The 16,491-nt window shown below is 35.8% G+C and overlaps 1 protein-coding gene across 1 annotated transcript in view; it reads left to right on the top strand.

Moving 5' to 3' along the window:
- Positions 1-16,491, top strand: part of PKHD1 (PKHD1 ciliary IPT domain containing fibrocystin/polyductin) — a 440,427-nt gene that overhangs the window by 260,075 nt on the left and 163,861 nt on the right. Inside the window, exon 52 of the mRNA XM_090282575.1 lies at positions 14,987-15,124. Within this exon, the coding sequence (XP_090138701.1) occupies positions 14,987-15,124 (138 nt within the window). The remainder of the gene's footprint in view (positions 1-14,986; positions 15,125-16,491) is intronic.

Raw genomic sequence — 16,491 nt, 5'->3', positions numbered from 1 at the left:
CAATTAACATGAAAATATGTTCTAAGTATTTATATGTGACTTTAAATACATTTAACAATGTATCTTGGAGATAATATCATATCATTCTGCATAGCGTTTTAGAGTAGAAATGTAGCATGACTCATTGAACTACTATTTAATGATGGACATTTAAGGCTTTTTCTTCCAAATTTTCACTTTTCATAAGCTATACAACAGCAGAAAATTGTATCTTATAGTATAAATGGGAGACTTTCTCCAGGTCAGTTGATTCCCAAGGTGGAGTCCAAAGTCTGCCTACATCTGAAATCACTGAGAATGCTTCTTAAAAATGCAAAACATACCTTTAGGGAACACATAATCATTATATTATAAATTCTCATAGAACCCAGAAAAACATAGAAAACATCCCAATTTAATCTCAAGGCTATAGAATAGATTCTAAAATTAGACAAAAATGGCACAAAGAAAGAAAATTAGAGGCTAATCTAATTAACATTGATGAAAAGCATTAGCAAATCAATGTACCTGTGCTTTAGAATAATTATAAATGATTAATAGAGTTTAATTCTAGGAACGCAAGGATGTTTATATTTCAGGAAAAAAATTATTAACATAATCCATTGAGGCAAAATCAGAATTATCTTTCTTCTCTCCCTAAGATTGCACTTTGATTCTCTTTTATAATAATGAGGCACAATGTTCACAGTATGAAAAACCACTGGATCTCCACAGAAGTTTAACTCTCCCTCTCCTCCTTATCACAATGCCAGTTTCTGCCTACATAGCTCTGTTACTCTACGTCTGTGTGTGATTCTTGATTGCTCAGACTGTCCAAGGCCCACAGGGTCATAGTAGTGAATGTTGAAAGTGTTATCTATTTGATGGAACTAAGTGTGAGTAAGCAGAAAACTATTGTAGGTCACTGAAAAAGGGTGAGATGGGAAGGGATGAAAGGGAGAAAATAAATTAAGAACAGAAATTATAGGTTTTAGTGGTATCCAATCACAAGTCTTTCACTTGGAAATTTTCTCCAGGTTATTTTATAGAAGCATCTAAAGCAAATAAATACAAAATCTAAGCAATATGGTTGAAGCAAGGCATTCCATGTTCTGCTTTTTGGTTTGTTTTTAGTGTGAAAATATACAGTCTTCTTCTCGAAGAACAGAGTTATTTTTATAACTTGCTAAAGGCAAAAGCTAATAATCATAGTGTGTCAAATTTACCTGCTTTTCACCCAAAGAAAAAATGTGTACATAGTGATATAAAGTGGATTCTGTAGTAGCATCATTAGACTTTTCCCCAAAGGTTTCCTGATCTATAAAACAGAAAACATTTGATCAATTTCAATGCCATACTCAATAACAAAACAGTTTATTAGGCTAGAAGTAGAAGAAATTGTCCTTAACTTGATATAAAATATTTACAAGAAATTCACGGGAAACATCCTAAATAACCATGAAAAATTAATTTTGTCATGTTAGAGTCAGGAGCAAAGCATGAATGCCTACCATCATTCCTATTACTGGAGGTGCCAGACAATGCAGTAGAATAAGAAAAATATAATAAAGGGCATAACCATTACAAAAAGGGAGGAAAGAAATTATTTGTAAACCTATATTGTTTTTTCTTTAAAATTACAAGACTCAAGTGAAAATCTATTAAACAAAAGATATCAGTAAAACAGCTGGAAACAACACCAATGTACAATGAGCAACAGCATTTCTATATACTAACAATAATAATCAATGAGAAAAGCTAATAGATAAAATATTCTACTTTTGCAAAAAAATAGATAAAATATTTATACATAAACTTAACAAGGAATTTATATATCATTAAAAGAAAATCCTCAAAACATTGGTGAATAAGTGGAACTGATGTACCAATACTGGAAGACACATTATTACAAAGATCCTTTCCTATATTCCTTCCCTATATGAATATATAAATTCAAGTAATCCAAGTTAAAATTGTAGTTAGGTTAAAAAAATAGACCCTGAAAAGCTGATTCTAACATTTTTATAAAAAAACAAAAACAAAAAACAGACAACTTTTGAAAGAGGAGGTTAATTTAAGGGGGCTTACTCTAGATGCTCAACAATCAAACTAAAGTGGTACAGTAGTCCCTCTCTATATCGCAGTTCACTTATCACAGCCTCACTGTATTGCGGGATTTTTAAAAATATTACTATTTTTTAAATATGTTTTATTGATTATGCTGTTACAGTTGTCCCAATTTCTTTTCCCTCTGCTCCCCTCCACCCAGTTATCCCCCACTTAGTCCATGCTCATTGGTTGTGCATATAGTTCTTTTCAACATCTTCCTGTCTACTCCACTCCCTCCTACTATGCTTCTTAATTCCTGCATCATCTTCCTCCCTTTTCCCCCTTCCCCCTCCCCACTGACCTCCCCCCAATATGTTCCCTATACCTGTAATTCTTTTCCCACTCTTGTTGCCTACTTAGTTTGCCTTTGTTTCGATTTCCTAGCTTCTGTTGTTGGTTCTTGTGATACAGTTTTCATTTTAATGTTCATAGTTTTGATCCTCCTTCTTCTAAACAAGTCCCTTTAACATCTCATATAATAGTGATTTGGATCTAATGAACTCCTTCAGTTTTACTTTGTCCTGGAAGCACTTTCTCTGCCCTTCTATTCTGAATGACAGCTTTGCTGGATAGAGTAATAGTGGTTGTAGGTTTTTGCTTTTCATTACTTTGAATATTTCTTGCCAGTCCCTTCTTGCCTGCAGAGTTTCTTTTGAAAAATCAGCTGAGAGTCTTATTGGGACCCCTTTGTACACAATTCTTCTCTTCTCTCTTGCTGCTTTTAAGATTCTCTCTTTAGCCTTAATTTTTGACATTTTGATTATAATGTGTCTTGGTATGGTTCTCCCTGGGTCCAGTTTTTTTGGAACTCTCTGTGCTTCCTGGACCTGTAAGTCTATCTCCTCCGCCAAGTTAGAGAAGTTCTGCTTCATTATTTTTTCACATAATTTTTCCATTTCTAGTTCTTCTTCACCTTCTGGGCTGTCCAATAGGTTTCTGGGCCTCTCCTCATTTTCCTCACTTTTCATTTACTCTTTCTGCACTGGTTGACTGTTCCTTCCCTATGTTCCAATTTGTTGATTTGATCCCAGGTTTTCTTTCCATCACCACTAGTTTAGTATGTGTTTTTATTCATTTCAGCAGGGCTAGCCTTCATTCCTTCCCCATCTTGTTTAAGGTTTGCTGTTAGGTCTATAAGCGTTCTTATAATCAAAGCTCTGAACTGAGCCTCAGAAAAATTTCCTATCTGCTGAGCCTAGATATTTGCTGTCTTGTCAGCTGTGTCACTGAGATCTCTATCATGATCTGTGCCATCCTGACAGTTTTGTATTTACCTTTGCTTTCTGAGCGGGGCTGTCACACCTCTTATGCTATTGGGGTCTGAGCCCTGTGTACTCGTCACAGCCAGGTGACCCTTCTCACCACTCTGTGGAGTTTTCTGTGGGGGTGGGCGTCCAAGTTGGATTCCTGCCATTCGGTCTCTGCTGAGAGACCAGGAGCCTCCTGCTCAATCCCCACCCACTCCGGGCCTCACAGTCCAAGGCAATGAGGGTCTGCCTTCCCCTGCATTGGAATTGCAAGCTGATGGGTCTGGTCTTCAGCTGGGGGTGTTCCTCAGTCGCTCCTTGCCTTCCCTTAAAGACAGGTGTCTGTGCTTACTGCCATTCTACTGCCATTGCCGCTGCTGCCACCACCAGCACAGCTTGACCTCTCCGCCCTGGCTTCACCCCTCCTACCCGTCCAGATGAGCACCACTTCTTTATAACTTCATATGTTGGACTTCCATGTAGCTTTATTTTCTGGAACTTCTGGTTATTTCTGGTTTTGTGGTAGTTGTACTCCTTCTTAGTTGTGGAGAGAGATAGAGTGTGTCAGTCTGGGCTTCCATCTTGGCTGGAAGTTGTCGCCTCATCTTGACTGGCTCCTGCATTTGTTTGCCTCTACGTCTTAGGTCAGGATATATATTTTTTGACCTTGATAAATTATTTTCTTAATGATTTTCTCCCTCATATTTTGTCTATTTTTTCCTTTTGTAACTCCTAAGTAGATGCATGTTAGGACTTAAGTGTACATTATCTTGTTTTATAAGCCTTTTTGGTCATATTTTCTATCTTTTTTACTCTTTTTGTTTTTGGGAGAATCTATGAGGTTGATTTTCCAGTTCAAACTTCTAGCACTATCCATTTTGCTAGTTACTCAACCTACTGGTTAAAATTTGTTTTTGATGATAATTTAAAAAGTACTACATAGCAGAGCCTTGGCTGCTGTGGCTCAGTGGATTGAGCATCAGCCTGCGAGCCAAGGGTCTCTGGTTTGATTCCCAGTCAGGGCACATGACTAGGTTGCATGTCAGGTCCCCAGTTGGGGGTGTGAGTGAGAGGCAACCACACAGTGATGTTTCTCTTCCTCTCTTTCTCCTTTACCCCCTCTCTAAAAATAAACAAGCAAATAAATAAATTATTAAAATAAAAAAAGTACTACATAGCTAATTGTTTTCTTTTCATAAATATGGTTTCTAAAATATCTCTGAAAATATCCTTACTTGACAGAAGACATATTTTTCTATTTGCTTAACTGTGTGTCTTTAGGTATTATTTCTTGATATTATTAAATTGATTATTGATTATTCAATATCTCTCTTTTATGGTTCTTTGTTTATCTTTGTACTTATAATTGCTTGTTTGCCTACCCATAAATCCTTGTTTTATGAAGTTGCCTCTAATGACTACTGACCAGCAAAGATACAATAAGGAGAGCTTTTTAGAGAGCAGTGTGATCTTGCAAGGCACTAGAGTTTGGTTTTGTTCAAATATTAATTTAGCAAGCAAGAACTAAAATCAGAACAAATTAAAACACTATAAAACAATCCCAATGTATAGTCAAGATGATCCTGGATTCACACTCAGCAGTGAGAGCATTCTACAAATATTTAAATCTAAAAATGGCAAAGATGTAGATGAATGAGAAAGCAGCATTACCTACAAAATGTAAACTAAGGGACATAAGCAGGAAGTCAAAAAAGACAAGTAAAATGAGAGGAGACAGATCAGCTCTCTTTCTAATCAATATCAAGCAGCAGAAGGAAATTATAAGCCTGGCAAATACAAGAAGAGAATTTAAGAAAAGAAAATTTCTCTCTCTCTCTCACAAGCACACACACTACCATTTTGTCTGTAGCAAATAAAAATATAACTAGTCTATTTTTAATTTCAATTACAACTTAAATTCTTTATAACAGTGAATATACACTTTTTTTTAATTCAGAAGACACAAAAATATACTTATTGAAGATTCTCCCTTCCCCCTGTCTTTTAGCTACTTAGTTTCATTTCCTGCACACAACGATGCCATTAGTTCCTTGAGTGTCCTTCCAAGATATTCTGTGCTGCATACACAATGAAGTTTTTAAAAAATTATACATATATAGATATATTTTTCCTTAACCTCTTCTTTTACAAAATGATAACATTACATACTGTTGCACCTTGCTTTAAAAGATATAACTTGATTGTTCCATATTAGTACTTTAAGTAGTTCTTCATTTTTAAGAGCTGTATTGAGATATAATTCACATTTTATATAATTCTTACATTTAAAGTGTACAATTCAATGGCTTTTATTATATTTATAGGGTTGTGCACTCGTCACCACAGTTAGTTTTAGAACTTTTTTATTACTCACCCCCATCAAGGAAACCCTCCACTCCTTAGCCATAACTCCTCAATTTTTCCATCCCTCCCAGCCCCAAGCAACCACTAATTTACTTTGTTTCTATAGATTTGCCTGTTTTAGAATTTCCTATAAATAAAATCATACAATAACTTATTTTACTTTGCCTAATATTTAAAAGGTTTATTCACATTGCAGTAGGTAACTAGTATCTATTTGAGAATGCACAGGTGGCTAAAAAGATATAATATGTAAAATACATGGTTGGATTGATATGTGGATGTATAGACACTTATACATTAATAACATTAACTATTTTGATCATATAATAGTCACTCCTCCATATGTATCAATTCTCATCAATGACTTCTAAAATAATCCCAGTTGGATGTCATTAAGGCAAATTCAGTTTCTTAGGGAGACACTAAACCAAATGCCCAGATATATAAACTTATCTCATACAGAAAACTTTGTAATAGAGATAACTTCTAATTGGTTATTGGCAGATGGGGTCTAATATTTATATTATGTAATAAGAGGAACTATCTTTTCGAGGTATTTTAATTTTTACACTTTGTACCAATCCTTTGGTTCTTCTTGAAAGGAGATGAGAGTATATAGATCACACATGCCACATCTCTTGTTGTAAGGGAGAGAATGTTTTCTCCTCTCAAAGCTCAGTCGCACCTTGTGTCTTCTGCATCCTTTGCTGGTCTTGTATTTTAGGTACCTCAGTTGTCTTTTCTCTCCCTGTCTGAAGTATATACACATCTTTTTGTATTTCTATACGATTTTTTGAAATTCTCTTAAGCTCTCATTGACTTCTAGATACTGATTCTTCTCTTATCATTCTGTTTTTGCTTCCTTGGTGATTTCTGAGAATGTAAATTTGATAATTTTCCACCTATAGACTGTATTTTTTAAAGCCAGAAAAGAAATTTTTTTTCCAAGTACTAGACCCTATGTCCTACAGTCAACTTGAAATCTCTACTGGGATGACTTACAGGTATCTCGAACCCAGTGAGAATTCCCACTTTCTATTCTCTTTCTCCGCCATAAGTCTGCCATTTCCAGCTACTGACTCAGCCTCCCTCCAACCTTCCCCAATCCAGGACATGGTGCCATCTCCCATTGCCAATTGCGCAGTGATGTTCTTGACCTCAATCAATCTTGTACATTCTATTCCTAATAATTTCTTAAATCTGCTTTTCTTTATCTCTCCTCTTAACGCCCTACATAATGTATTATAACCTCTTGGGTGAACTACTAGAATGCTTCTCATTCCCTCCTGATACTCTTGCCCTCATATACCCCATGTCTCTCCACTGCAGCCCAAGTGATCTTTTAAAAATGTGAATTGGTTACATGATTTTCCCACATAAAACCATTTCCTGGCTTAATGTCATTCTTAGAAGAATAAAGTCTCTAATGTGTAGCATAGCCTTCAATGTCCTGTCTGATCTGCACCCTTGCCTGCCTATCCAGGCCCACCTTTTACAACCCTCCTCCAAATTCTGCAGCCCAGGCAACTTTGCTGCTTTTCAGTCTTTTATTGTATGAAGTTCTTTTCCACCTTTTACTTTCCATTCCCTCTGTAGAGTACTCTAACTTCATCACATTATGCATTTTTTTCTTATCACTTAGCATGCTTTTGCCTATATAGTTATTTGTATGATTGTCTTTAAATGTCTATTTTCTCCATAAAATTTTATGTTGCATGAGAGCAAGGACTGTGTCTCTTCAGCTTATCAGACAGAGAGGCAGATATAGAGTTGAACACTCAAAAGTGCACGTATATATTGACTATACAAAACAGGACATAGCTACTACTACTTTTGTGCTTCCTGTGTACCAGGCACTGCAGTACATTTTTATGTAGTATTTTACCTAATTCTTGCAATTACCTCCATGATAGTGAGAGAAACTAAGCAATTTTCCCAAAGAATATTTTATTTGGGGTTCAAACTGAGATTTGTCTGAATTCTAATTTGGTGAACATTCTGTTGCACCAAACTGCTTCTTGGAAAAATAGTAATAAATGAATTGGCCACTGTGTTTGCCCTAGACTAATTCTTTATTTGCCAGGTACCAGCGAATGGAGCCTAGAGAGAGAATGGGGACACAGTTGAGAAGCAACTGGAACTATAACACTACTTAGATGATGGATATATGTGAAGTATATGTAAATGAGGGTGCCAGTAGTATTTTGACCATTAGGGAATTAGGAACAACTGATGGCATTGGGTTCTCAGGGATGGATGAGCACTAGAAGGAAGGGAGAAATAGATGCTGTCTTCTTTACTTTAAAATACTGCCTTTGTTTGCCATGGTTATCTTGGTGGGTATCAGAAGCAAATGCTAAAAAGGATTCAGATTTACTTCCTTTCACCAAAAGCTTACCTGATAAATCTCAAAAATATTTACATCTCTTGTTTTATTTATATATATATTTTTGGCATATATCATTATTTTACAGGAACTAGATAATAGTTTCTAAATGAATGAACAGATGAATGAATACATTTCTTGGTTAGTGATAATGCTTTTCTTTATGTATAATGCTTCTCTAGGAGACTTCTAGGCACCCGGGATTAAAAAGATGGAGATTTCTGTATCACTTCTAGGCAGTACAGAGATATTTTAGAGTGTTGGGACTTTTGACAGAGGTTGTAAAATCTGGATATTATTGTTGAAAAACTTATAACTGGGAATAAAGGTTCTAGGAAACTTTGTGGCCCATGGTACAATATTTGAATCAAGGATAAAGAAACTAATTTAGGAAACCCCAAGCAAGAACTCTTTGTATTGAATAAATATAATTTATTGGAATTTAAAAAGCTTTTAAAGGCTTTGGAAATTTAAAAAATATTTATATATCTCCAGGGAGAATGCAGAATCATTGATAATTTTGTTTTTATATAAAATATAAAAACTTTATAAATTTAGAAGCATAAAATATAGACTACTTTGCTCTAAAATTATGAATTTTGATGCAACATATTAATATGTAGAATAAAGGTTATTTATTCAATATTTACTGGTCAGGTATTCTAAACTTTCTCTTAGGCATCAATTATGCATTTATGAAATACTATATGTAATTTTTAAAATCAGATAGACTCCAAGCACTTATTTTAAAGGAACTTAATAATATTTGGGGGTATTTTCCTTGTTAGAAGAAACAATCAAAAGATTGAGAAAAAATAACCAATAACACTAAAGAAAACTAAAGAATCTCATAGTGGGATTGCTGGATCATATGGTAGTTCTAGTTGTAATGTTTTGAATAATTTCCATACTGTTTTTCACAGCAACTTACATTCCTACCAACAGTGCACCAGAGTTCCCTGTTCTCCACATCCTTTGAGAACACTTTTTTTTTTTTTTTTTTTTTTTTAAATATAAGAGTCATATTAACAAGTGTGAGGTGGTATCTTATTATGGTATTGATTTGAATTTCTCTAATGATTGGTGATGATGACATCTTTTCATATATCTGTTGTCCATTTTTCTGTCTTCTTTGGAGAAATTCTATTCAGTTACTTTGCCCATTTTTTAATCGGGTGGTTGCCAGAGGCTGGGAGGAGGGGAAATAAGAAAGAAAGTGGTGAAAAGACACAAAGTTCAGTTATGAAAGATGAATAAATTCTAGAGATCTACTGTTTACTGTAGTGTCTACAGTAAACAATTATGTATTATATGCTTAAAATGTCTTGAAATAGTAGATCTTATGTTAAATATTCTTATTACAAAATAATAGTAATGCAAATTAATTAAAAAGCAGAGAAAACTTTTGGAGGGGATGGATAGGTTTATAGTGTAGATTGTGGTGATGATTTCATGGGTGTATACTTATCTCCAAACCGATTAAGTTATATGCATTAAATATGTACAACTTTTTGTATGTCAATTATACATCAATATTTTTAAATATTAAAATTATTTTTTGAAAAAGGCAGCATCAAGTCCGCCATTCTGAATTCTTTGAGGACTTACAGACAGAAAAGCAGCATACTACCATTTTAAGATTAAAAAAATGAAACAAAGAAAGCCTGGAATAAAGAAAGACACAGATTTTTTTCCCATTTTTATGAAAACAGCAGCACCTTCTGGCCTTTTCTTTTCAGAATTTGGGATTCAGAGGATTGGTCTGATACAGTTAGGAATTTTACTTAAAGAACTTCCTATTAAACAGATTCAAATATTTTTGAAGAACAGATGGTGTACACTAGAGGAAGAGATAAACACTGTATGTTAAACATTTTATTGATCAATTAAAATATCATAATTTAAGATGTTTTTACTATGGGAATATATGCATGTCACTGTGTTGTTAGAAAAGACACAGAGAGAGTGTAAGTGGGGAGTGAGATGAAAATTTATTATCCAAAATTTAAATTGGTCTCTTCCCATGAGGTGAGAATGATTAGAGCTTCTTTTTTCTTCCTTCCCTTCTTCCATCACCCTCTTCTCTCTCTCTCTCTCTCTCTCTCTCTCTCTCTCTCTCTCTCTCTCTCTCTCTCTCACACACACACACACACACACACACACACACACACACACAGAGGCAGATGGTTTTTCTTCAAAGTTTAAGGAAGCCAGCCTTCAGGCTTTGATCATATGCATCTGGGCACTTTGAAAACTGCCTCTTCTGTCTATTTCTAAGACCAGCTTGGAAAAAATTGATAGGCAGATTAGAATAAAGAAACCACCTATGTGCATTTAATGAAAAAGGCAGGCTTTTTCCACTAGAGAATGAATTATTGATAAACAAATACCATCACTTCTGTAAAATATCCTACTTGACACTAATTTTCAATTATGTTAACCCTGCATACCTGTGAATGATTTACGTCTCTTGTTTTGGATATGCTAGTGTTTCTCATAAATTGTGATGGACTACATATTTGAATAAATTGTTAGATTCACCAAAAGTTAAACAATACTAAAAAGAAAAAATACCACCTGCAATTATTGTAAATGTTTATTTAAAGTAGTCACTTGAGAGCTATAAGTATTCTCTTTTGAAGAAAGAAGATGGTGTCATTAGTGATTCCAATGGCATTAAAACTTAACTTTTCCATTGACTTGCATATTTTTGGAAAATTATTAGGGCCAAGACTGATTGTAGAAACAAACCCATTTATTGTGACAGGTACATAATGGAAAATAATGAGCCTATAAATAGTCCTTATATGTCCCTGTATGTCTTGCTTTGCCCTTGCATGCCATCACTGTCCCTCAGAAGTTTGAGCTATGTCCAAAGCTGGTGTAGGCTGTGTTCCTGACAATAGTTGGGCTGTAGTGGAAACCGTCTTCACCATGTAAGTTATGGGGCCTGACACAGTGAATATCATACAAGCAGTGGGTCTGCCTGCCCTAAATTATGCCTGTTCATGTGACCTCATTATTATTCCCAAGATCTGTGCCCTTTGCCCTTGATCTCATTTCTACGGGATTTAGACAAGTGTCAGACCCTTGGAATGCTGCACAATAGTGACCTTGATCCCAGATTTTGGTGGGGGAGAAGTTGAGTTTAAATTTGGTGTTGAAATTATATGGAATGCTTTGTAACTATGAAAGTCAGACTATCCCTGATACAAAGGAAGCCCCTACCCCTCTGTCAGAGATATCTGCCCTTAAGTTTTATTCAGGCTTTCTGTTCTTAAGGATAGATAATACATTTATAAAAGACTAAAGCCTCTTGTTGTTGCACTTGATACATGGAGACATTCAGATGATTTCTCCTTAATGTTAACTTTCAAGATATTATTTCTAAAGCTTTATGCTTCTAATTTCCAAAACATAACCCTTTCTGTAAACAAAACACAACAGTTCTTGGCAAATTATACTAGAATAAAGATGGTGGCATGTTTAGTGCTTGATGGATGAACAAGTGCAAAGAGGATGCAATTTGGAACCAAGAGACACCACTCCATGGCTGGTCCTGAGGTCCTTTGGTTGAGGGGGAGCAATCTTTAATTACATCTGGTACTCATTAATTCTTTTTGGAGTCTCTTTCCAGATCTGTTCCCCCATCAGCCTCCCATTGAGCAACAGAAATTCCAGATGGTTCCCTCCATATGCCAGTGATCATTTTCTTAAGTAGGATAGATTGGTCACTGACAGAGTAGAATGTAGTAGCCTTGGCCAAGTCAAGACAAGTTGAAAAGCAGTGGGCCACAGTTAAATCAGAGATGGTCTATCATTCATATTTTTAAGTGGGTTGTATAAGTAACCTTCTGAGTGATTTTTCTGAAATGTCTTGAATGATTTCATGGAAAGAGCACTACTTCTAGAGAATGGGGCACATTGATTCTAACTTTCTACATCTGGAACAGGGAGAAATCCTCTAAAACCTGTTATAGCTGAGGGTTGATCAATATGAATCTGCAGCTGATCTGTCTGGAGAGTACATTAGGATGCATTATTTTGCTACTTGCAATGATAACTATAATTTCTGTTATAGTGATAAAAGGAGAATTCCTTTGTAAAACTATTTTTTAGGACATCTGTTTATTTCAGCAGAGTTGTTCTCTAAGAGGTACATTAATAGACTTGTCATTTTGAAGTAGATAGGAATGAAGATAGGGTCAGCCTCCACATGATGGAAAAGTATATTAGCACTTCAAGTATCCTGCACTGTATTTATTTGTTTGTCTTCATCTGATGGTGGGAAACATGTCTGACTCATCTTTGAATTCCCACTACCCAGAAAGATATGACACATGATTGGGAAAGAAAGGAGAAAAGATGAAAAGGTGAATAGACAGATCCAGGATATTTCAAAGGGAAGGTGGCACTGAAAGAAGAGCAATATTTCTACTCTTGTCTTCATTCTATTCTTTCTTTCTGTTAGCTATTGGATTCTACATGTGGTGGGTCTGTGCACATGAGCATGCATTTGTTGGTGTTATTTTTGAGCACTTACTATATGATAGGTATTGTTCAAGGTGCTGAGCAAGTGAAAGTGAGAATGACAGCTATGGTCTCTGGTCTCCCAGAGCTTATAATAGTTAAGCTATCTGTGATTTGTGGAAATTTGTTGGTATATTTGGAGTGGGTAGGGCAATTAAAAGAAAAAATTCTTCTAATGGGGTATGTGGTAAAGATTAAAGAGAAATTTTAAATTCCATGTAATTGTCATGATTTAACTGAAGAGAATATTCAAAAGAGAGCGAATATCATGCTTTTATGTATCTCTGAGCACTATGTTAATGAGAGAAAGCATTTATTGAAGCAATTTAATTGCTTTGTACAACAGGCTCAACAGCCAAACATTGGTAGAATGGGCCATTTGTATAGAAATGAGAAGTGCTTGATTCCTTGAAATAATTTGTCTTACTCTTAAAATTATAGTGAAGTCATGATCCCATAAAATGTTACTTAAACCTAGAAATTCTCTTGATATTTTACTTTTTTTTTGCATGCTTATAAAGTACTAGAGGTGAAATTGAAATATATATATATATAAATATATATTTATATATATATATTTTCATCTGTTTAGCCTGATTATTCATTTTGTATCAGTTACTAATAAACTCTTGAATTTAAGGTATGTAGGGAACTAAACTCAACATCTTTATCTTTGATGTCACAATAAGCACTAGGGATTTAAAAAATGTATATGGTCTCTTCACTTAAGGAAGTGACAGTGGGAGAGAAAGATATAATTACACTGAGGCTAGCTCAGTAATAGTTGCCTCCTTACATACAATAATATGTATGCAATTACAATAGTGTGTTTTAGTGCTCTATCATAAGAATGTACTGGGTTATAACTGGAGAGTGACAGAGAGAGAGCTTTTCACAGGGGGAGTGGTGGATCCAAAGGTGGGACTGGGAATGGCTTTCAAGCAAAACTAAAACTTAGGCTGATTTTGATAGATGAGTGGGTGGTGCTGATGCTGTTGGATTGTGACCATACTTTGAGAACTACTGTTCTGTTCAAGTGAGAGACCAGGGAAAAGGGTGAGCATATAGAGGTGAATTTACGGACCAGGCCTAGAGATGTCACACTTCAATTATTCCTATATTTTATTGAATACAACTCAGTCACATGGCTTCATCTAACTGCAAAGGTAACTGGAAAAGGTGGTCTTACTCTGTATCCAGGAGGAAAAGGAAAATGATTGGTTACAACATCGTAGTCTCTACCACAGGACGATATAGCTGTCTCATAACTAGGAAAGTAGGCAGAAACTGGAAAAGACAACTTGTGGCAGCCTAATTTAGGGGGAAGATCCTTAAGCGCAGCAGGGTACATTGTTTACTGAAATACAACATGAAGTTATATTAACAAAATTACTTAAAAATATTTACATGTGTCACTGATTATGGTGCTTGAAATTTAAGTAGAAATATTTATTTGATATATTTTATTTGTGTTAAATTACTCCTAAGCCTCAGAATGTAACACAGTATTTTGGCATATGTAAAATATTTACTGTTTTAAATGAAAATTTTTATTCATTTATTGCTCTATTTTTACTTTTGCAAAAGTCTATGATTCTTTCTTCTGAAGTTGTAAGGAAACTTTTTAAGAAAGAGCAAACGAAGAATAATGGTTTTAAGTTGTCCTATGACCTCTACAAGCATGCCACACTAATGAACAACAGTACAAATAATAAAAATATTTAGCATTTATTGAGCATGTACCAGACAGACACTTTGCTTTACATGGTAGGAACTGGGGCATTGAGAACAGCTGACTAATACTACATAAGTAGTTCAGATCTATTAACTAATTTAACCTTCACAAAAACCCTATGAATAAAGCTGGTGGTTTTATTATTATCATACCCACTTAACTGATTAGATAACTGCACCCCAGAGAGATAAAGTCGTTGGCCCACACAGCTAGTAAGTAGCACAACAGGGATTCACATCCAAATGGTCTGAATTCAGAGGCCAAGATCACATCTGTGGTTTTCTCTACCTCTCTGAAACAAGAGCCAAAGGAACAGGGACAAAGTGCAGGACCTCACCCATACATTTGCACTAAAATAGGCGGTTGGGACACAAGCAGTGCCTTTTGGCTGTAACACTTGGTTTGTTAAGCAATGGCAGCATTTATGAATAATGTCTTTTTTCCTCCCCCTGCCTCTTTATTAAGGCCCAGTCTTTGGCAAACTATTTGTTCCTCCACATTCTGCACCTGTCCTGACATAGGTAGCAATGTAAGCAGATCCCAAATTTCCTGGAGAACTGCACAGCAAATCACTGGAGGGGGGAAGGCAATTCTTGTTTCAGTTACATGTCTGAGCAACTTCTTTTCTTTCTGCAGACAGGACTGTCCTTGTGGATACAGACCTTCCATCCCTCAAAGGCCTCTATGTGATGGGGACTTTAGAATTCCCTGTGGACAGAAGCAATGTTTTGAGTGTGGCCTGCATAGTAATTGCAGGTGGGGAGCTGAAAGTCGGTGAGTAAAGGGCACGCTGGTTGGGAGCATCATGGGAAGTTAGCTCTGTGAGAAAGACCTAAGGAAGTGATGAGGTCATCTAGCAGGTTGCTTAATGGAGTTTGGGGAAGTCTAAGGCAAGGAGTGAGTAAAGGTTTTCTTCAGCAAGCTTTTGACACAGATGGAGGTCACTTTTGTTGGTCATACTCTCATGTCCACCCACTGACATCAGGCTATGTTTCTGGTCCCAGAGTCCTCATGCTCATCCCAGGGCTCCTTTTGCCTGCTTTTAGGCCACAGATCTGTTCTTCCTTCAGTTCTTGGCATGAGAATTTACCTGTAGCTCACCCTTCTGGAAGATCTCATAGGATGGATTTGTTGTGCTTTGCTAAACTAACTCACAATAAAATTTCAATTGCTCTCCTAGTGTATGCCCTTGGTATAACAGACCTGAAACAAAGCTTATGTGCTGATGCTTTACTGAAGCAAATAATGAGTAAAGGGAAAAGAGAGTGAAGAAAAAAAGAGGAAAGACAAATACAAGTTGGCCACAGCTTCTCAAGGGAACATGGTTGTTTGCTTGGCTATGTGATATGTCTTGAGAGAAGCCTTTATAGAACCTCCACATCTTGGGACAAAGGGGAAAATCTGGGGATAAGGTAAATAATTCATCTGGTCCACCTCCAAACCAATGAGCTCCTCTGTCTTTGTTATGTTTGGTGGTTCCTTTTGTAGCTAGTGGAGAACCCAGAGACTCTGTGGGTGCTGGGAGTTTCCTTTGCTGAATGGCAGGCAGGATGGAGTGGATCTGGGCTAGTGTATTGACAGGACTGGTACACTGTCTTTCTTAAACAAACAAAAGACATGAGTTGCTCTAGGTAGACTATATACTTGGAAGTGTTGTAGGTGATAAGGGTACAATGAAGAAGACATGTGCTCTGCCTCCAAAGGAAGAGCTTGGGGAGGCATTCAACTTGGTCTTCAAAAGGAATTAAAAGGGAATTCTTAGAAACAACAATACCTTATCCCAGAGAAATAAATCTCTGATGGTGAGAAAATATTTAGATATGTTGTTGGATAACATTGCATTTTAAAATTTCTGGTGAAGAGAATTCTAGACCTAACTACCTGTCCAAAGCTTAATCATTATAAGGAGATTCCTGAAAAATTGTGGTCAAGATACTTCCTGAATAGCTCCAGTGACAACAACCAAAAAAAAAAAAAAAAAAGGAAAAAATTCAAAACCTTTGGAGACAACTTGTTCCCACTTAAAAAAAAATTCCATTAGAATTATTTTCTTGCTATTAAGCCAAATTCTGTCTTCCTCTAATTTCTGTTGGTTCAGGTTTTCATTTGATCCATATAAGATGACTGTCAGATTCCCTTCC

Source organism: Furipterus horrens, unplaced genomic scaffold (genome assembly GCF_987537825.1).
Source record: "Furipterus horrens unplaced genomic scaffold, mFurHor1.1.pri manual_scaffold_6, whole genome shotgun sequence".
NCBI lineage: Eukaryota > Metazoa > Chordata > Mammalia > Chiroptera > Furipteridae > Furipterus > Furipterus horrens.
The sequence above is the reverse complement of the archived record's forward strand: the minus strand, read 5'-3'. Positions and strand labels throughout refer to the sequence as shown.